At 35.3% G+C, this 23232-nt stretch overlaps 1 protein-coding gene and 1 pseudogene across 1 annotated transcript in view; one reads left to right on the plus strand and one right to left on the minus strand.

Annotated features, from left to right (window-relative positions):
* Positions 1 to 217: 217 nt before the first annotated feature.
* On the plus strand, positions 218 to 2206 carry LOC105548330 (annotated as a pseudogene).
* A 14790-nt stretch (positions 2207 to 16996) lies between these two features.
* TACR3 (tachykinin receptor 3) overlaps positions 16997 to 23232 on the minus strand; it is a 122094-nt gene continuing 115858 nt past the window's right edge. The window contains exons 4-5 of the mRNA XM_011992292.1: positions 18981 to 19177; positions 16997 to 17486 (exon numbers count right to left, since the gene is read on the minus strand). Coding sequence (XP_011847682.1) covers positions 17180 to 17486; positions 18981 to 19177 — 504 coding nt within the window. The 3' untranslated portion in view covers positions 16997 to 17179. The remainder of the gene's footprint in view (positions 17487 to 18980; positions 19178 to 23232) is intronic.

Consider the following 23232-nt stretch of genomic DNA (forward strand, 5'->3'; position numbering starts at 1 on the left):
GAGGTGTGAGGCTGATTAAAGATAATAAATTATATTTGACAAAATAAATGTTAACTTTTAACAACTCTTACTAAACTGAACATAGATTTTTTGCCTTCTTGCACATATTTTCTGTTAAAGATAGATAAAATAGAGCCACAGTTCTTTCGTGAGAGGGCCTTCGTGGTAAACAAACATATTAGCTCAGCAGTGGAAGACTCCTGGATACTCTTCAGGGATGAGTCATGTGGTGATGGAAAATGCGCTTTGGCTGGAGCAGCAGTTATCTGGCCTAGACCTGGCCTCTTCAGATAATCAGAATGAGGGAAGTACAGCCAGCAAAGGGCACTATATCCCTCTTTGTTAAGGAACAGAGCAGCTACTAAAGGATTCTACCATAAAGACAGTTTAGGGTGGTGTTCTAGCAAAGATAAGGATGCATGGAGCAGTTTTGAATCTCCTAATGATTCAAATGCTAATTCTAGCTTCTTCAGTGATCATGGAAGTGGATCAAGGGGAAGGTTTGATAATCATAGATGGAGTGATTATGATGGCACTGACAGCCATGGTGACAGAAGTGGTTTTGGCAATTTATAACATGGTGGGAACAGTCACTGGTGTGACAAATAAGATGAAGAGGATTGGTCAAAACCACTCCCCCCAAGTGAACGTTTGGAACAGGAACTCTTTTCTGGAGGCAACACTGGGATTAATTTTGAGAAATATGGTGACATTCTAGTTGAGGCAACAGGCAGCAATTGTCCTCCACATGTTGAAAGTTTCAGTGATGTTGAGATGGGAGAAACTATCATGGAAAACATGGAGGTTACTCATTATACTCGCCTGACTCTAGTGCAAAAGCATGCTCTTACTATTATAAAAGAGAAAAGAGACTTGACGGCTTGTGCCCAAACAGAGTCTGGAAAACTGCAGCATTTCTCTTGCCCATCTTGAGTCAGATGTATTCAGATGGTCCAAAGGAGGCTTTGGGGGCCATGAAGGAAAATTAAAGGTGGGGACGCAGCAAACAATACCCAATCTTCTTGGTATTAGCACCAAGAAGAGAATTGGCAATACAGGTCAATGAGAAAGCAGGAAAATTTTCATACTGATCTGGAGTTCCTCCTTGCATGATTTATAGTGGTGCCGATATTGTTCAGCAGATTTGAGTCTTAGAAGGTGTATGGCACTTGTTAGTAGCCACTCCAGGATATCTAGTGGATATGATGGAAAGAGGAAAGATTGGATTAAACTTTTGCGAATACTTCGTGTTAGAAGAAGCTGATCAGATGTTGGATATGGGGTTTGAGCCTCAGATACATAGAAAAGTTGAACAAGATACTAGGCCTCCAAAGGGTGTCCACCACACTATGATATTTAGTGCTACTTTACCTAAGGAAATACAGATGCTGGCTCATGACTTCTTTGATGAATATATTAGTATCTTCTTGGCTCTATACAGGAGTTGGCTGTACCTCTGAGAACATCACAAAGAAAGTAGTTTGGGTGGAAGAATCAGACAAGCAGTTGTTTCTGCTTGACCTCCTAAGACATCCACTTGATCCTAGGCAAGTATGCACTAACCTTAGTGTTTGTGAAGACCAAAAAGGGTTTTTATTCTTTAGAGAATATCTTATACCATGAAGGATAGTCACGTACTAGTATCTATGGACACCATTCTCAGAGGGATAGGGAAGAGGCTCTTCACCAGTTACCCTCAGGAAAAAGCCCAATGCTAGTGGCTACAGCAGTAGCAGCAAGAGGACTGGACATTTCAAATGTGAAACATGTTATCAATTTTGATTTGCCAAATGATATTGAAGAATATGTATATGGCATTGGCCATACAAGACGTGTAGGAAACCTTGGCCTGGCCACCTCTTTCTTTAATGAGAGGAACATAAATATCACGAAGGATTTGTTGCATCTTCTTCTTGTTGAAACTAAACAAGAAGTGCCATCTTGGTTAGAAAACATGGTTTATGAACACCACTACCAGGGCAGTAATTGTGGACGTTCTAAGAGTAGCAGATTTAGTGGAGGATTTGGTGCCAGAGACTACTGACAAAATAGTGGTGCCAGCAGTTCCAGCTTCAGCAGCAGCCACACAAGCAGCAGAAGATTTGGTGGAGGTGGCTATGGAGGCTTTTGCAACACTAATAGATATGGAGGAAATTATAACTCCCAGGGGATTGACTGGTGGGTAACTGAGCCTGCTTTGCAGTAGGTCACCCTGCCAAACAAGTTAATATGGAAACCATATGTAACTTAGCCAGATGATACCTTGTATAGCTTGAAGAACTCACATTATATTACCAGCTGTGATTCTCCACTATTTTTTTTAAGGGAGCTCAAGGTTCTACAAGAAGAAATGAAAAGAACAATTAACAACCTTGTTCGGAAGGTGGTTTGAAGACTTAATTGCCATTGTTTGGATTAATTCCCCTCCTGCTTACCTCCATCCCAAATTGCAATTATAATTTTGTGACTGAGGATTATTTGTTTGTTAATGTTAACTTTAGATAATTTTTTATTTTGATGTCCTGTTGGTTCAATATATCAATTGTTTTGACAAAATTACTGAACTTGGGCTAAAGTCAAACCTTGGGACACAGGTGTGATACAACTTAACCGGAACCATCGATTCATGCAAAAATACTTTAAGGATAAACCTATTTGGTAGCCTGCATTAGGACTTTTTGATACTTGAAACTTGGAGGAAAACAAACAACAAATGTTGTAGGGCATATTGATGAAATTAGTTTCCAGTGTGGCAAACTGTAGTAAGTTAAAGTTCTGATTTGCTCACTCTATCCTGGATAGGTATTTGTAACCTCACAGCCTTTAAACAAGCCATTCCAGTCATGATGAGGTGATGTATGAATACGTACATGCATTCAAACACTGTCTTCAAAGTTAATACAAGAAAATACAGCAACTCCTCTTTCAGTGTTTAGGCAGATTATTAACTATGAGCTAGCCAAATGTGGGCATACTATTACAGGGAATGCTTAAAGGTCTGGCAACTTGAAATAAGGTTTTAGGAGAACTCATCTACTTAGACTTTTTAAATGCCTGCCATAAATGAAATTGAAATGGTAGATGGGGACCACAGCGATGACCAACCCTCATTAAGGTCCTGGATGATTTTTGGTCTAGTAACAGATGCTAGTGTTGATGTTTTTTGGTCAAGAGGGTAGGAACAGGAAGAATTACGCAGCAGGCTTTACTTTAAATGCTGATTCACATGACTGTTCAAGCTGAGTTGAGATGCTAAACTGGCTTACTATAGACTTTGTAAAAATGGCTCCAGAAGAGTAACTAACTGAAATCTTTAAGATCACACAGGTTGGAAATATGTACATAACTGCACAAGGTGTCAATTCTGCTCTACGGCGCAGTTTTAGTTGCATAGGTTTCCATTGTATTTATAGTCTGTTTAAGTTAAATCTGGCCAAAGATGAGCATTGTTCACCACTAAAATGCCTCTGCCACTTTGAATTCTGTTCTAATTTTGTGGCCAGAATGCGGTGATTAAAGTGCTCAATCTTTTTACAGTGGCATAGGAAGATGGCAAAAATTTCCTGAAGTGCAATAGATTTTCAAGTGTATTATGCCTTGTTCTAAAACTTCTATTAAGTAGGTACACTTGACAGGATTGAGGTCATTTGTCATGTTGTTACTTCAGTTAGTCTAAGTTTAGGCTCTTGTATATATTGCCCATAATTTGTACAAAGTACTTACTTTATTGCACATTCAGATATATATATATATACACACAAACACACATATATACACACACACACACATATATACACACAAACATATGTATATATGTCTTGTCTTGTGTGCATGTCCTTAAACTTCCAACCTTATTTTGTCTCTTGGAGATTGTTGAACATAGCTTGTCTGGGAAGGGGATGGAAATAGATTCTAAAATTTATCTGGGACCATTGGGAAGAAAAGTATTTGCACACGACAGATTTCTAGATACTTTTTGCTGTTAGTTTTATGTAATATTTATTGAACATTTTGACAAATATTTATTTGTAAGCCTAAAAGTGATTCTTTGAAAGTTTAAAGAAACTTGACTAAAGACAGTACAAACACGATGGCACTTGAATGTTGAATGTCACCATATTCATGAAATTATTTATTTTGGGGTAGTGTGAGCTTTTAATGTTAAGTCATATTAAACTCTTAAGTCAAATTAAGCAGACCTGGCATGGTACGATAGCTATAACTTTCTGATGTTAGTAAAAACAGAATTGGCGACTTGAAATTAAATCATGCCAAGGTTTTGATACACTTGTCTAAAGATATTAATGAAACGCTTCACAACACTGATATGAAGTGTCCAGATTCTCAGATGTTTGTTGTGTGAGTTTTGTTTAGTTTTGTGTATTTTTTTTTCAGTGGATGTCTGGCACATTGCAATCCTCAAACATGTGGTTATCTTTAGTTGGCAATTTAGTTGGCATAATCAGTGACCTGTACATTCAGTGATAGCATTTGAGCAAGTTTTATCAGCAGGCAATATTTTCAGTTAATAAGATTTCAAAATCACATAAGGTTTTAAACTTGCTGATATAAAGATTGCATCTCAAGTCACTATAGCTTTAGTAATTGCTTATTGTGTTAGTTCAGATGCTAACAATGCATGTGCTGTGAATATTCTGAAATTATTAAAATAAAATTGAACTACAAAAAATAGATAAAATGCATAAATTGAACGATCTCTAAGACTGCATGGAAAGGAAACTCTTTTGTTCTTGGTATAATATTATGGACCACTGTGAATGTTTTATGGACTTTGTATTCTAATATATTCTTGTTTTCTGAGAATGATCATAATGGTAGATTGAAATATCACAATGATCTCAACCCCATTCTTAGCAATGCAATTTCATGTGATAATTTAAGAGAATTTGCAATGCAATTATATAGTGCTTATTTTTAGTTGCGTTCACTCTTATCTATAAGGGATTGTCCTTAATAACCATAGTTCACAAGATTATGTTAGGTAGGTTACTATCATACAAGATAGATGAACTACATTGTGTATTGGACCATGAATTCCATGGATTTTGACAGGCATAAAATAGAAATGGCTGATTTGTGTTTGTGGAGGTTCATTCAATTCCTGAGAGAAATCAGGAGGTGAAATCTAAGAAATGTTAAGCCATCGAGAGGAGGCAGCTATCTTTTTGAACTTAAGATGGGATGACAGGTCTTTCAGCCTGAGAACAGCTAACATGTGTTCTTTAGTTGTCATACTCAGGGTCAAAAGAACTTTCAAAGTAGTTGCTTGATTGTATTTATTTATTTATTTTGAGACAGAGTTTCACTCTTGTTGCCCAGGCTGGGGTGCAGTGGCATGATCTCGGCTCATGACAACCTCCGCCTCCTGGGTTCAAGTGATTCTCCTGCCTCAGCCTCCCAAGTAGCTGGGATTACAGGTATGCACCACCACGCCCAGCTAATTTTGTGCTTTTACTACAGACGGTATTTCTTCATGTTGGTCAGGCTGGTCTTGCACTCCTGACCTCCGGTGATCCCCCGACCTCGGCTTCCCAAAGTGCTGGGATTACAGGGGTGAGCCACTGCACCCAGTCTGATTATATTTCACTATGAATTTGGAGCTCTAAGCCTAAAAGAAGGTTTCTCATAATTCATAGAAAAAAGAGGAAACTTTCTCTAAAATTTTAATTTCTTGTGTGCATATTTACAAAACCTAAACACAGACTTTTTTCGGAAATATTTAAACATTCTATTTTAAAGAGTTTCATTTTCCAAGTTTATATAAGGCATGTTAAAATATTCGTACACCTAAGATAATGGAGCAGCTTTCAGCATTTAAGTATAAGTGATTGAATGTTGAATTATGAACATTACAGACCAGAAGATTAAGAAAAATTTTGCATAGTGAAAAATAATTAGGATTTGACATCATTTTTCTGCTTATGTCCATATAAGGAACGTTTTTACTTATTTTATGTTTAAATATCCATTATCAGTAAGGGAAGCTAATGATATACATTTTTGCATCTTCATATATCTTTGCGATGCATGTGTTTACAGATATGACAGCCATTTAAAATCAGATATTGAAATACAGGAGAGGAAGTGCACACAATACTTAACCCCTAGAACTTTGTCATTGCTATAGACCAGTGCCTGCTGTGTGTTTTCCATTGTTCCCTTTTCTGAATTTGAGTTTGTAATTATGTTTATGTTATCCTTTCTCCTCTGTTGTATATTGGATGTAGAGCAGGACAGATGCCTTGGCATTTTAGATACTAGATGGTAGAACTATGAGTAGCCCCATTAAAGTCAGATGGAGAAGACTACACACCAGCTGGATATCTGAACTTTGAATAGGATGAAGTAACTGGAAGCTATTTGGGAATGTCAACAGCGGGATGCATCAGAGTATGTTCTGTCTTGGGCACTAATGGTGCTCATAGATATGTGGTAGCCAGGTAGGTAATCTGTAGCATAAGGCTACATTTTCACCAGTTATGCTGTCTCCCCCATAGTGCTAAGTTGTTGCTGGCAAGTAGCTGCCTACTCAGGGTCCATATTTCTCTGGATCCCTTGCAATTAGGTGGTATCATATATCCAGTATTGTCAGTGGAATGCAGTTAGGAATTAGATGTATCTTTTCTAAGACTTTTTTTTTTTTCTCATGCCTTGATGCAAGAAAACACTTTGACTGTTAGATTTTGGCAGTACCAAAACCACAGGAGGGATAGAGTTCAATTCATTGACTCATAGCTTGGAGGAGAACAACATCCTCCAAAAGCAAAAATCTTATTTTGAAGCTTAGTGTGAAAAATAAACCATTTAAGGTGTTATACATTTTTAGTATCATACATTTAAATGATTATTACTATAACTATTGAAAAATATGTTTGGCATTTAAAAGTCAATTTCTTAAAATTAACTTTCATTTTTTGGTGGCTTTGAGGTGGCACTGCAGTTTTTGTCTTTAAATAGATGGCACATTTGATTTTTAAAATTATTTTTCATTTTTTATTGAGGTATTTAAACTGTCAACTTTAGTAGTTTCCTCACAGATCTGTGTTTTCTGTGCTCTCACCTTGATCTTTAAATTGCAGAGGACTAAGAAATTATTTGTCCCTCGTGTTCTTTTTAAAGCTTTTAATGAGCTTGCAGACAACTATCTCTTTGCTGTTCTTACTATTAATATTGCAGGCGCAACCCTGGGATAGTGTAAAGGTAAGGTAAAAGCAGAGCACTCACTTGACAAGGGGTGGCATGGGATGGATAGGATGGGATGGATTAGATGCAACACAGAGTAATGAGGTAAGGTGACATGGAATAACTGTGTAGTAGTAACTCAAAAGTATCACAAATTTTTGGACCACATTAGCTTGGATGACTATTCTTAAGTAAATAAACAATGTTGGGAGGCCGAGACAGGCGAATCATGAGGTCAGGAGATTGAGACCATCCTGGCTAACATGGTGAAACCTTGTCTCTACTAAAAATACAAAAAAAATTAGCCAGGCGTGGTGGCGGGCCCCTGTAGTCCCAGCTACTCAGGAGGCTGAGGCAGGAGAATGGTGTGAACCCAGGAGGTGGAGCTTGCAGTGAGCCGAGATTGTGCCATTGCACTCCAGCCTAGGCAACATAGGGAGAATCCAACTCAAAAAAAAAAAAAAAAAAAAAAAGAAACAATGTTATTCTGGCCTGGCTTTGGATTAAAAGGCTGAAGTGTTGGCTAGGGAATTTACATTCTTTGTTTTCTCTCTTGTCTTTATTGTATAGGCAGAGAGAGTTTAATTTTAGCCAAATCCTTTATTCTTTAATAACGAGCCATATTAGTCAAGATTTGCATTCTAGCACCCCTTCTTTCAATTTGTAAACAACTTTTAAGTATGCAAAATTTTCTTTGAGACGCCTGGGTTCTGCCACTAATACCCAACATTTTGAGTTAGTTTTTCTTGCCTAAAGCCTACATACTACTCTTCACTGATCCAGTGTCCCCACTTAACCACCATTGGGCTGTTCTCCTTCCCTAGTTCAGGTTCTCAGTTTCTTCTTGGGAGCTCAGAATTTGCTGTTACCATGATTGCATATGCTGAAATCAATGAATTCAGTCATGCATCCTTCCAATTCTCTCCTCTCACTACACTTGCATATCCAAGAATTCATGGTGCTCTGCTAAATAAAGGATTATGTTTGGGGGTCACTGCCTTTTAAGAGCACAAAACTGAAGCTTTAAACATTTTAGTGATTTCCATAGCTTCGTGTGTAAACACGTGCTCAGAGATGAATTCATTAAAATGCACTTGTCCTCTCAGGCCACTTAGGGTTGCCCACATACATCCACTCTCAGGCTATTTGAAAATAGGAGGAAGAGGGCACTCAACAATGGATATTTCTAGTACAGAGAGGATTTATGATTTACAACGTATAACAATATTCTAGTGACTTTGCATTCATGCACTGGTATCCTTTTCTATAGCCTTTCCAATACATTTTAGAATAAACTGTGGGCTTCTTGCTGCAAACTGAGAAGAGCAAATCAATGAAAATAAAAGATATAGGTAATCAAAAGAGGTCTTCACTTTGTCCTCCTGAAAACTCAGACAAAGTGGAGGCTCAAGTCAGTTAGGGAAAGATTGGGCTGTTCATAATTGCCTATGTGACTTGTCAGTTCCTTTTTAACTCATACAAAACCTTTGTGAGTGTGACATTATATCTAGACAATAGTTATGTTAATTTCCCTAATTGTGATATTATCTGCCTATCAATAGTCACCTATTCTAAACTTTAAAACATGTAGCAATTATTTTTCATGCTCGAAACTCAAAGTAACAGTAACGTTGGAAAAAAAGAGACATTTCCTGTGAATTCAGTTAAAATAGAATGCTCACTTTTTCCTCAGAATAATGCTTTTTAAAATTTTTATTATGCAGTACATGCGTATTAAGGAAAATATGGTTAACACAGAAAAATAAAAGGAAAATTGTAAACTGTAATTTTACTAAACAAAGACATCTACATAACATTTAGGTATATTTTCTTTTCTCAAGGCGTCTATAACAGATATTTGCCATTCTTGTTGAATTCTTAGCATGTGTGTGTGGGGAATTTTCAGCTTATGAAGCAGATCTTACTTCCCATTTTAGAAGCAGAAAACCCAAGGCTTATGTTCAGTTGGTCTCATAGCTAAGTGCAAGCACATTAACTTCGGCTATCCCAATTTGATATGCACACTCTGAGCTTTGGATTGAGAATTCCTGAGCAAAGCATCAGAGACACAGGAGAATGTATTCCCATGGGGTGGAGAGGCAGTAGCACCAATATCCCGTTTCCAGAGGGATAAGAAGCAATAGTTTCAGCGTCAGCATTATTTACATGGTTTTGGTGATAAAACATTTTTGAGTGACAGTGACTACGCCCAGCAGTTCTTGTGGCAGTGTAGCTACTTTAATGGTTCTGAGGTGTGATTTGTGTGTTGCCAGTGACTGCCAGGCCCCATACTTGTTCTTCTAGCTCTCAAAGTTTGCAAGTTTCCTAATATAGTCATCATGCCTGTAATCTTAGAACTCTGGGAGGCTGAGGCAGGAAGATCACTTGAGGCTAGGAGTTTGAGACTAGCCTGGGAAACATAACAAGACCCTGTCTCTACAAAAAAAATAAAAAATAAAAAATAAAACCAGGTGTACTGGCGTATGCTTGTAGTCCCAGCTATTTGGGAGGCTGAGGTGGGAGGATCACTCAAGCCCAGGAGTTTGAGGCTGCAGTGAGCTATGATCACATCACTACACTCAAGCCTGGGCGAGAGAGTGAACCCTCTTGTAAACGAACAAACAAATAAATTAATTAAAATTTATTTTTACTAAGATTATCTGAGTTAGTTTGTATTGCTCACAACTAAAAATACCGAATCAGTGGATTATTTTTTATCGTGTGGTTGGAATCCTATTTTACCATGTTTCTTAGTCTGGGGTAAATTCTACCTATGGACCGGAATTTTCTGAAGGAAATTTTTTTGTATGGTTTCAGAGTTATGTTCATAATTAAAGGAAATATTAATGAAAAATGCCAGTTCCATTTGCAAAGACAGAAATTGACTCTTTCACTATTTTGTAAGTTATTTTTTAAGGTTTCTTCAACTGTTTTGCTTGGTGATTTGTTAATTTTTTTCCTTAGGTTTCCTTTAAAAGACATAGGTCATTGACTTTTGCTTAATAAAACTCCTATTTTTAAAATAGATTTATTGATATATAATTTACACATGTTTAAATGTTCAATCCAGTAGTTTTCAGTATATTTACAGAGTTGTGCAGCCAACCCAATAATCTAATTTTAAAACATTCTCATCATTCCAAAAAGAAATTGTGTGCCTCTTCACAATCATTATCCTTTTATACTCCTTCCTCTCCCCTTCAGCACTAGGCAACCAGGCAACTACAGAACTAATTTCTTTCTTGTTAGATTTACCTGTTCTGTTTATTTCATAGAATTGGAATTGTACAGTATACTGTCTTTTGTAGCTGGCGTCTTTCGCTTAGCATAATGGTTTTGAGATTAGTCTATGTCATAATACAAATATACAAATCAGTATTTAATTTCTTATTATGGATTGCCAAATAAAATTTCATTTTATTGAAATTCCATGTTTTATTTATCCATTCATCAGTTGATAGGTAGTTAGGTTGCTTTCACTTTTTTTGCTGTTATAAATAATGTTGCTATGAACATCTATGTATAAGCTGTGTGTGAATTTATGCTTTCATTTCTCTTGGGTAGATACCTAGAAGTAGAATATCTGGGGTCTAGTGGTAACTCTGTGTTTAACATATTGAGAAACTAATGAAGTGTTTGCCATGGTGGCTGCACCGTTTTACACTCATTTCCATTTCAATGTATCCACATTCAATGCATTCAGTTTCTCCACATTCTTGCCACAGTATGTTATTGTCTGTCTTTTTGATTATGGTTATCCTAGTAGGTGTGAAGTGGTATTTCATTGTGGTTTTGATTTCTAATTCCCTAATTGCTCAAACAATTATGGAGGCTGAAGAGTCTCATGATCTGCTATCCACAAGCTGGGGAACCAGAAAAGACAGTGGTGTACAGTAGTCCCTCTTTATTTGTGGTTTCACTTTCCATGGTTTCTATATGTGTATGTTATGACTAGTTGGTTCGTAGTATTGTGTATGTTCTCTATTTTCTTATTAACTATCTCTCTAAATGTTCTGTCCATTATTGAAAGGAGAGGGTATTGGAGTCTTCAAGTATTATATTACTGTAGAACTGTTGTTCTCTTTATTTCTGTCAATATATGTTTTATACATTTTGGAGCTCTGTTGTTAGGTGCTTATACATTTACAATTATTATATCTTCTTGATGAGTTGAGCCTTTTAGAGATATGTAATATCCTTCTTTGTCCCTCAAAATAGTTCTTCACTTGAGATCTATTTTGTCTGTTGGTATAGCTAACTCAGTTCTTGTTTAGTTACTATATTACATGAAATATATTTTATCCTATTTGTAGCTCTAGATCTAAAGTGAGTTTCTTGCAGAAAGAGTGTAGTTGGATCACATTTTGTTTTTCTATTCATTATGCCAGTTTTTGCCTTTTCGTTGGATAGTTTTAATCTGTTTACATTTAAAGCAGTTACTGAGAAGAAGGGGTCATTTCAATCACTTTGCAATTGTTTTCTGTATGCCTTAAGCCATTTTTGTTTCTAATTTCCTCTTTTATTGACTCCTTTTGTATTCAATTTATTTTTTGTATTTAAACCATTTTGTGTGCCCTTTCATTTCCTTTTTTGTATTACTTTTTAAGGATATTTTATTTGCAGTTGCATGGAAATACTTTAACGTCTTAAGTTTATGACAATCTAGTTTTAATTGATATCCATTTAGCTTCGATAGCATAGAAAATTCTCTGCTCTAGGACAGTTCCGTTCCCACTTCTATGTTGTTATCATTAATTATATATTTATACATCATGTTCTTAACAACAGATCATAATTATTTTTATGCATTTGCCTTCAAATTGTGTTGTAAATGAAAAGTGAAATTATGAATAAAAAATGCAACAATACATTAACATTGGATTTTATATTTGCACATGTAGTCACTAGAGAGCTTTATTTCTTCAATGACATTGAGTTACTGCCTAGTGTGCTTCAATATCGACCTTAAAAACATCCTTTAGCATTTTGTGTAGGGCAGGCCTGTTGATAAGGGACTGTCTTGGTTTTTGTTTATTTGAGAACATCTTAATTTCTTCCTCATTTTTTGAAGGGTAATTATGATGGATTAGAATTTTTTTTCCAGCACCTTAAATATGTCATCGCATTGCCTTCTGGGCTTCATAATTTCTGATAGAGAAATCCATTATTTTAAAATTTATTTTCAGATTATTATTATTTTTAAATTCATTCATTCAATAACTATTAATGAATCCAGACCCCAATAGAGCTTACATTTTAATTGAGGAGATATACAATAAATATAATGAATTAGTAAATTATATAGTATTCTGGAAGGTGATAAATGCTATGAAACAATAAACATCAGGATGGAGGATAGGGAAAAATTGTGTGTGTTGTTGAGGGGGAGGAGATATGCAATTTTAAATAAGGTAATCAGGATTGGCCTTATTGGGAAAAGATTTGATGAAATGAAGAAGTTTGTCATGCTACTATCTTGGTGGCCAGCATTCTATAGAGAAGGAATAGTCAGTATGGGTCCTGAGGTTGTAGCATGGTTGGCAAAGTTACAGAACAATAAGGAAGCCAGTGTAGATGGATCCTTGAATCCTAATAAGCACAGGAAAGAACAGGTGAATACGGAGGAAGGGTGGAAAAGGCCACATCATAAAAGTGCTTCTAGGCCATTGTAAAAATTTTGGCTTTTCCTTTGAGTTAAATGGGAAGGCAGTAGAGGGTTTTGAGTAGAGGGACAAGATGATATGATGCTGTTCTTAAATAATCTTTCTGGTTACTTTATTGAGAATCAACTGTGTAAAGGAAATGGGGTGGAGACTATTGTAATAATGTTTTTGAACATTTGTTTTTTTGTTTGGCTTTGCCCTATTTATGCATTAGCTCATTTAATTCTCACATCAGTACTTTGAAGAAATTATTACTTTTCCCTTCTTCGCTGATGAATTAAGTGAAGCTCAGAGCAGAGAACCCCTTGCTTGAAGTCCTCCAGTAAACTGTTAGTGAAGATCGGATGTAACCCATGTCTGTTGATTGGACTATCCTGGTTGTCACAACTCTAAAATTCTGTGCTTCATTACCCAGCTACATGCAGTTTTGGCCCTCCCTTCCAATTCACTGGCTCTCTAAGCAGAATTTCTTCTTATATTTTGAGAATTTTGTCCCCATAATTTTTTTTCTGAATCAATAACTTAGGAAAATTAGACATTTCTATGAGGAAAAATCAACAAGGAAGCACAATGTAGTTTTTGAGGAATGGTTGGGTGAGTATGTTTAGAAAAGAGAGGACTCTCCATAACATATATTTTACTAGCCAATAGGAAAATAGTAAGACTTCTTTTAGTTTTAATATTAGTTTTAATGGTTTTAAAGAAAAAATAGAAATTAAATCTGTCACATTATCACATATGCAAAGAGTGTAAATATGTTAAACATATTCAGTATAATTACCACAACTTGAAAATACTTTATTCACTACAAACTGTATATACATTGACTTCTTGTATAAACAGATTTTTCACCTCTATATATATGTATTAAAACACAAAACTAATGACCTTGTGCAGCCCTACTGAACTTTATTCTTTATTCCTGCTTGGCCTTAAGGGAAATTTTTCCAACCTTATTATTCTACATGGTCCCTGTCATTCTGGATTTCCTTAGCTTTTGACACATTATCAATGACAAGTAGGAAATTGTTACTGTTAGAAGTGTGAGAAATGTTTGTAATTCTCCTGCTTTTCTATTTGATGAAATAGTTTACCAGGTACTAATCAGAAAATTTTAGAGGAAACTTTTGCATATACAAAAACTAAATTCATATGTTGAGTTGGCCAGCATTTATTTTTCACATTCATTTTGTATTTCATAGGCTTGATACCAAGCTTCTAGGTATTCTTTATGTGCTTTGTAAGGGTGGGGTTCACTCTGAAATTGCTCAGTTCGCTGTTTCTAAGACATCGGCATGATCTGGAAAAGGACATGAATTCGGCTCTTGGGTCAGAAATGTCACCATCATAAAGTTAGAAGCCTGAATAATGCAACAGTATACTATACTTGGTAAAAAATAAAAAAGTGTGAGAGTGGATTCTGTAATAATTATGTCTGCTTTAATCTTTTCCCATACAGGTAATTTCAATATCTTGTACTTTGTCCAGATGCAAAATAGTAAGCAATGTTTATTTTTGATTTAATGTGTTTTGTTTAAAAGAGAATCCTTGCAATGATGTAAACCTTTTTGATTCTTTCATATTTCTTTAAAAAATATTTTGAAGTTTTCTGATACTGACCTAAATAAAAAAACCTGGGCTGTTTTAACCATCTGCCTAGTAGTCTGAGCCAGTGTTTGCCTCCAAACAATGGAAAGATTCACACTGAACTTTAGAAACAGAGGGTAGAGTAAATTTTGAAGGCAGATTCTTTCAAAGCTTAGCAAATATGAAAACACTGGCATGACTTTATTTAAAAATGAATCCCACTGAATTTGATTTTGTGCATTATTCTGTAATTCTTACCATCAAAATTCAGACAGAAGGGTGAAAATCTTCTCTTTTGTATTTCACTCTTGTTTTATTATTACTGTTTAAATTTTTGAACTTAAAAAATTCTGCCTATACAACTCAGTTTAAGGGCCATGAGCAGTGAATGAATGATACCAGCTTTTTTTCTGGAGAGCATTGAAAAAATACTGTCCGAACCTTGAGTATTTCTGTCACACTAGAATCGAGGTGCTCGGTAAGCAACACAGCAATCAATATGTTCACAGAAGCCAAACCAAACCAACAATCCAACTGACGAGGCCAATATTTTTCCTTAGAAATAAATGTCTTAGAAAATTCTACTGAATTTCTCTAATATGTGAGGGCCAGGAGTTACAGTTTTCAAATGTATGATATTTGGGTAGTGGCTGATGACATTAAATTTGAGGGCTAAACTTTACATTCTTATTTTACAGCTGAATATGGTTCCATATGTCTAAAACATTAATTAATGTTAGTACCATGTCATTCACAAATTTAAGAAAATGATAACTGTTTTTACATATTAGGCTTTTTCTTGACACTTTTACATTGTATGGTAAACATTCATATGTTTTAAGAATGAACATTCAAAAACATTATATTCAAACAATTAGATACTATATAATAATAAATTTGCTTATTTAAAACATGCACACAAGCTTCACAGACTTTATTGAGCATATGGGAATGCTGTAATGACCACTTATTATTTCAGTATTTGATTTTAATTCTTTGAAGTTGTTGCATTCATTAAATGATTGAATGTGTAGGCTCATTTGTATGTGTGTGTGTCTCTTTGTTTATTGGTATCATCAGAAGAAATTCAGCTGGAACACATATGTTTAGCTTGGTTAGACTTTGAACATTTTGTAACAATTGGACATTTCTGGTTTTGGCTTCAAAATAGGGAAGAGGTTTGAGAAATAGACCATGATTTGCCGTTGAATATTTGCTTTTATTCTGTTCTTCAAAAATATTTTGTTTTAATATTGGTGGAGGCACAACAATAAAGTGTTAGAGAGTATTATTTTAGACAAATATCTGTAAAAGTCAAACTGAATAGTTTAAAGGAGAAGTTTATACTACACATTCACATTCTCAAAAAGTTTCTGCTTTCTTGAGCAGAACTGACGGTATCCCTAATTCAAGGAAAGATGATCTATAAGCACTGAGGTCTGGATGTTACTTTTTACACTTAAAAGTATTTCTTGTTATGTTATGAGTCTTAGAAATGTGCTAGTATATATCTTCTTGTAGTAAAACTGACGCTTTCTTAGGACTGTTATCTCATTTCTTTCTGGTAAGACTTCTGAATAATCTAAGGAAATGAAAGGAAAGGTCTGTCTGTGGAAGGAGGAGTGTTAGACTCACCCTCTTGCTCAGCTGGTATTAGTTCACACATATCCGAACTATTGTGCAGGTTTGTTTTCCAAGAGGTAACTCACCTTTCCACACTTTGCCTGGTTTGCTCATATGTACCATATATTGGTATTTTTCAACCATATTTTCTTTCGTCACACTTATGACTTTTTTTCCCTAAGGAGTTGCCTTTGAAGATATTTTCTGATAATTTCTCCTAGTCCTTATTCTATTTCCAGTGAGGGGAGAGGAAGAGAACACAAATAGTATTCTTCCCCTATTTATTGGAATATACCTTTACTGTTTTATAATCTAGCATTTAAAAAATCTGTGAAAAATAAAAAGAATGATAGGAATTTTCTTTATATTTTTTAAGGTCCTAACTTTGACTACTTTTTAGCTTGGCATTCAAAAATAAGTAATGGTCAAAAAGTATATAATTTTTAAAAATTTCACTCTCTCACACAAAAAAATCAAGAGAATGAAATATACATTTGCCTACTGATTTAACTAGATTTCCTTTTCAGTTAAATGCCATGGAAGAAATCTTTAAATCTTTAAACCTTTACATTCTACAAAATGAGTTTTCTTGAGCAAAGATTTTCAGTTCCTATTTCTTGAGGTTAATTTTCTGTTACTCTAGTGGGAAAATGAATCATTTAACTTTTTTTCCCATTTTATTTCTCTCGGCAAAAAAAGTCCATTTTATATAGATTTTGTTTTCCTTCGCTTATGATATTATGTTTTAAAGATTCTTTAATCTCTTGGAAAAACTATATGTCATTTTAATGTCACAAATGTATATTGTAATTTGTAAATGAGATAGTTTTTTTCTGACATATTTTTGTTTGTTGCATATAATAATTTAGAGTTTTCAAAGAATAAATTTAAAGCCCATTTTATTTTGGGTGGAGGCTAACATTTTATTAGTGTCTTTGTCACATTTATATGCTACCTTTCTCAATTTGACCATATCTGCCTAAAAATTGCTTTCTGTTTCTAGAGAGTATATAGGACAGGACTGATAAATAGGAGAATGGGGGCCTAGATTGGCACCATGATGGACTCATACTAATCTTTTACCTCAGGAAATGAAATTAAGGCTATTCATCCACAGAGGTATAGGGTGAGCTTATGAAACTTGAAGTGGTGGAGGCAGATTTGGAATTCCTGCGGGAGCAGCCATTGAAACTTGGGTCTCTTGGTGTTGCTCTTTTCTTCCGACTGGACCTGGCGGTATCTGCATCGCTGGGGTCAAAAACCACTGTCATGGACTCCATCCTGGTCACGGTGTACATACTGCTTTGCCGGGTTGGATGAAACCTGGTGGTCTTAAGCTCTAGCTCATCATAGCTGGAAACTTTGATGAAAGGACACCAGCGAAATGCTCTCTTGAAGCCAGCTCGAAATCTGAGGAAAAGCAGGCCATGGAAAGAAAAAGTTGTTTTTTTCAAGCAGATATGTCTTTCAGCTGCCACAGAAAATTCTACTTAAGGTAGTTATAACAACTCAGTTTTTGAGTTTGGTTTTTAGCCAAACTTAGAATTTGTGTCACAGTATTGTTGTTAGTCTTTTAGTTCTTGTTTGAATTGAATTGAATGGAAATTAATTTCCCATTAATGAGAAGCATTGATTCCCAGCAATGAAAAGCATCTCATTCCCACCAGTGAGAAGTCATCAATAGCAAACACATAGCATCAGATAACCAATTTAGTAAAGAAACAGCATATTTTTCTAAAATAATTTTATACATTTACATAAATATAATTGAATTAGGCTGGCTAATTAAGGCACTTAAAAATGATATATTTCAAAATAGCTCATTTCAGAAATGATTACACATTTATAAAGTCTCATTTAATGTTAGAATTAATTGCTAATCTTGATGGTTTTTATCTAATCATGTATGAAAGTACAAAATCCTTATCTTTGTAAACCTTTAAATGAAGTTGATTAAAAGTGGATGTAATGCTGTGGGGTGGTGGGAATTGAGATATGGCTTATGCAATTAGTGAAAAAAAAGGCAATAATTAATTAAGTATTTAACAAACTTAAGGCACAGTGTGGTAGAGCCCCAACTGGGAAGAGAGAGCTTACGATTTAATTCATGCAGTTACTTACATAAAGTCCCAATTCTACTTGCAAAAAAACCACATTGACTTATTGCAGGACTTACCAACCCTATGAAATTTAACCCTACCCCTTCATGTGCTGACCAATAAAACCAACGTGATTTTATCTGGAAAGCAGATTTTATCATTTTTTTCTAGTTTTACATTTGACTATAAATATTCTCACTTTTCATTTTTTAACTTCATAAACATCTTTCCCTTGACCACCGTGATTTCTTCACAAGCCATCTCCATGGAGGCTGCACGCTCTCTTACTTACCCCACCTCACCATGCAGGAAGGAGGATTGGAGCTCCCCTTGTTTTTACAAAACCTTCTACTTCGAAGTTTATTTATTTACAACGTATCCTTTTTAATAAAGTCTGCTCACATATGCCATCATCTCTCCATCTTACAGAAATTATTCAAGAATTTCTAGGAAGTATCTTCATTTCTTTGAAGATTTGAGCATATTTTCAATTCTCCTTCAATCATGAGGGTACTTCTTTTTCTTTGGCAGGTAAAATTCTGAGCTTTTGGAGGAAGAAGTTGGCCCATAGAAGAATCATCCAGTTAGAACCCCAAGAACATTATTTGGGGCATCTAATTATTAATGTGGGATGCTTTATAAAGTGTGTATGGGGGTCTTAAAAGATAAAGCCTGTGCCTCTCTCAGAGAATTCTTAAATTATCCCTTCCTTCTGCACTTTGAATTTGCACCAAGAAAATGGAACATTGTATGTTTCCAGCGAAGGCAGGTGTGACAAGCAACTTGCATTCCGTTTTGTTTTTACCTTTTATTCAGACAGCAGTAGATGATGGGATTGTACATGGTTGAGCTCATTGCCAGCCAAAAGCTAGCCAGGTAGACCTGCTGGATGTATTTCCATCTATTTAGTTGTTGATAGATTGCAGTGAGAATGAAGTAAATATGATAGGGCAGCCAGCAGATAGCAAATGTCATGACAACAATAATCATCATTTTGACAACCTATAAAGAAAAAAAGTCATTTTTTACAAACATAATACTCATTGAATATAATAGTTCCAACAGCTTATTGCAAATCATGCTTTTCTGATAATACACATCATGCCTAGGGAACAGTCAATATATTAAAAAATGGTGAAGCAATATAGGGACAGTTGCCTAAGGTAAGTCTCAAGAAAGTATGCTATGTCACTATTCATTTCTACCTATCTAAGTGAATGGGTAGTGCTAACTCAAACACAGACAAATATATTTTGATTGGCTTGAAGAAAATAAGTGTTTACAAAAACCCAGAAAGCCTGGAACAGAGAGAGATAGGAACTAGGATGTGGCTGTGTAGCCTGCATTGTACAATAGTGGAGACATTATCTCCAGGAAATCAAGTAAGTCACTATGGAGGTTTACTAGGCTGCTAGGGCTGGGCTTGTTCAAGTTAGTACTCTTTTATAGCCTGACTATAGCTTAAGACTATTCAGATTTCTTTAATAGACTGCTCACTATGCAACCTTATGAATATTAATTTGGTTTCTCTTATAGTCTGATATTGGGGAAGATTTCCCCAAATAGTGATTATATGTAAATATTCACATTAGTGTGAGGAAAATACTAACTTCAGATTTGCAAATAGGTTATTGGTTTATGCAACTGTTTTATGCATTAGCTTTTATGACTTTGGTAAGCATAGGCCATTTCCTTTGATTGTATACTATCCTGGACAGCTCTAATCAAAGTAGAATGTCAGCTATTATTTCTCTTCCACTAGGCCTAAAATTCCTGAAGACAGAATAGTCTAAACTATCTTTTTACTCCCAGCATCTACCACAGTCCTTGGTATATAAATAGGTAAATAGATATAGAATGAATGAATAATAAATAGCAATGTACAGTTTGTAGCAGGAGGTTGAAATGAAGGATGTTTTGTGTGTCTCTAAATAAAATAAAATCTATTCCATTGTCTGTGTTTATAAGAAAGGTAGAATCAAAGGTATTAAACACTGAGCACCTTGGCTTTTCATTTAAAATAATATTCTCTGAGTATCTCGTTTGATATTTCTCAGAATCAGTCTATCTGCTAAATACGTTCATGTCTCTTTTGGGAATCTGGAAATACTAAAAAGTTTAAAATAAGATACTTTAAGCTAAATAATTTTGAAGCTTACCTGCAGTCAGATTAAAACAAATCAGGGAAAGCTCTGATGTAAAGGGCCTATGAGGCTCCTCAGAACTAGGAAGATACAGTATTTATAAAATGGACTTGTCATTTGACTGCAAATTAGGAATTCAGATGAAGGTTGGCAAGGTTTAGTCACGAGAGACATGATTTTAGAAACAGATAAAGCATGAAATGGATCAATGTGGAAGGTAACTCTTCCCTAAGGGCCAAACTACTGTACCATCCAGGTGACCAGCACTGAGCAGATGGAAATTGGCGATCAGAGATGAAAATCCAGGTCAACAGCTCACGAAATGTCATCACTGGCCACAACATATAACATCTTTTGATTTTCCCAGTGTTCTTCAAATTACATTGCTTTCTTCTGAGGAACTACTTTTGCATTTCTGCATTTTATTTCTCAGATTTCCTATTCATAATTCATATATTTGTGAAAAACAAGTGATGTAATTTAATTTACATTTATGCAATATTTTACATATTTAATTAATTGTCTTTCAATTGCACATTAGCAAATTGAGGCAAAAACCCAAAGCTCTGACCACTGTGATTTGTGTAACTAAGAAAGATCTTTCTTTTCTTTTTACCCTCTGTTTACAGATAAAAACATCTGTCGAATACCTTGAGTCTAGAAAATAACATTGAGAAAAATAGTGGACCAATTCCTTATCCAGAAGTTTACAATATAATGAAAAAAAAAGAAAATGTACAATTTTAATAAAAATGCATGCATTGAAATGTTGAGTATGAACATGTGCAGATAAAATTTAAAATAGTATTTATGAGAATCTACTAGCTTATTTTAACAAAGGCTGACTCAATACATGCCTACTAACTGTAGGTTCAAAGGATATTAGACTAAATGAAATGGGTCTATTGATGTTTTCATTGTTGAATTTGTGAGCATTCTACTATTCCTTGAACAGGGTAGTTAAGCTCCAGCCATAGATTATTTTCCCTGGCTCCTCTCTCTACCTAGAACACTCTTTTAACCATGATTCCCAGGGTTTAAGTACCTCGCCTCCTTCAAGTCATTGCACAATTGTCATTTTTTTTTGAGTGCTATTCTGACCAACTGATTTAAAATCGCAATCTGCCCTTTCAGCCCTTCCAGAACCTCTTAGCTTGCTCTTTCTCTTCAGTTTGTTATGTTTTTTTCTTTATTTTGTGTCTCCTGATGCTGGACTGCAAAAGAGCAAGGATTTTCTGTTTGTTTTGTTCATTTGTATTTCTGGCACCTAGACTGGACTTCATACATAAAGGGTACTCAGAAATTTTTTAAATGAACAAGTGAAAGTGACTATAAAACAAAAGAAACTGAAAGACACAGACAGTTAAGTAATGTCTAAGATTTTACTCAGTCATCAATTACTAGTATCATTTGTTTTTCATTTAAGATGACCATGTGTATGTAAAATGAGCATGGAATTTACTGCTATTTTTGCTTTCAAGGCAAACAAATTTAAAAAGAGAATGAGTCCAAAAATAATATAACTTTTTCTTTTTCTTTTTTTTTTTTTTGAGATGGAGTTACTCTGTCACCTAGGATGGAGTGCAGTGGCGCAATCTTGGCTCACTGCAACCTCCGCCTTCCGGGGTCAAGTAATTCTTCTGCCTCAGCCTCCCTAGTAGCTGGGATTACAGGAGTGCGCCACCACACCTGGCTAATTTTTGTATTTTTAGTAGAGAAGGGGTGTCACCATAGTGGCCAGGCTGTTCTCAAACTCCTGACCTTGTGATCCACCCACCTCGGCCTCCCAAAGTACTGGGATTACAGGTGTGAGCCACCACACCCGGCCTAATATAATTATTTTTATGGGGCACATGAAAGCATTAGATTTCATTCTAAGCAGATGTTAAGAGCAAGTAAAATATCTTTGAGAATGTTAACATAAATTGTATTTGAATCATTTTATATAGACTGACTACAAACTCCCTATGCACAAAATTGTTTTCTGACAATTGCTGAAAACCTGCTAAGGCTATCAGAGTCCTTTTAGATAAATTTCCATTTTCAAAGTGCAAAAAGTTCAGAAAAACATGCAAAAATTAAAATGCATGTGGAAAATGGAACAGAGACTTCAGATAGCTTCTAACTCACATACAGAGGGCCTTTAGGACTTGTGAAAGATTTATAAACATTTTTAAAATTTTAAGAAAAGTTTAAAATACCCTACAGCATTTTTTAAAAGTGAAACAGCAGCTATAATATATTTTCTGTACTTATTTCCATATAATACTGTTACCTTGGCTCTCTGCTTACAAAGTCTTGTAGTGTTATTTCAGATGATGAACTCTCTGGACCCTAGTTTTGATGTGAATGCAAACGTAGGCTCTTGGGTGGGAGAAATTGTCTGCTTTGTGAAATGCTGAAATCACAAAATTGAAATCACCCTCCTGATAAAATGCCAAAGAAAAGAACTCTTTGAAGCATGAAGCTTGAGCAATGATAGATGTGCAGGTACTATGAGCAATTACCACTCTATTGCATGGCTGAACAATGGTAACAGGGCAGACAGGCTATGAACTGTTAAAGAGAAAAAAGAATCAGGTGGTGAACTTTCAGAATCTTGAGATTTTTAGGCAAGATCGAGATGACAATCTGGGACAGAGAAAGTTCAAATCTCTCATCATGTCTTAATAATGTTATTAAGTGGGTAGCCACCCATTATCCTTGGAAACTTGCAAGCAGGATGAAGGAGGAAAGTGGGGACATGTAATGTAGCCCTTACAAAGTTATAGTGCCTATTTTTAGCAGTTAAGAATCTAACTACATAGGCAGGATGGAATTGCATGTCCTCATATATTAGTGAGAATAAACTTTGGATACCTCTCCTTCATGTATCGAAGGGGAAAGAGCTTAGATTTTTGTATATCGTACAGA

Source organism: Mandrillus leucophaeus, unplaced genomic scaffold (assembly GCF_000951045.1).
Source record: "Mandrillus leucophaeus isolate KB7577 unplaced genomic scaffold, Mleu.le_1.0 Scaffold409, whole genome shotgun sequence".
Classification (NCBI taxonomy): domain Eukaryota; kingdom Metazoa; phylum Chordata; class Mammalia; order Primates; family Cercopithecidae; genus Mandrillus; species Mandrillus leucophaeus.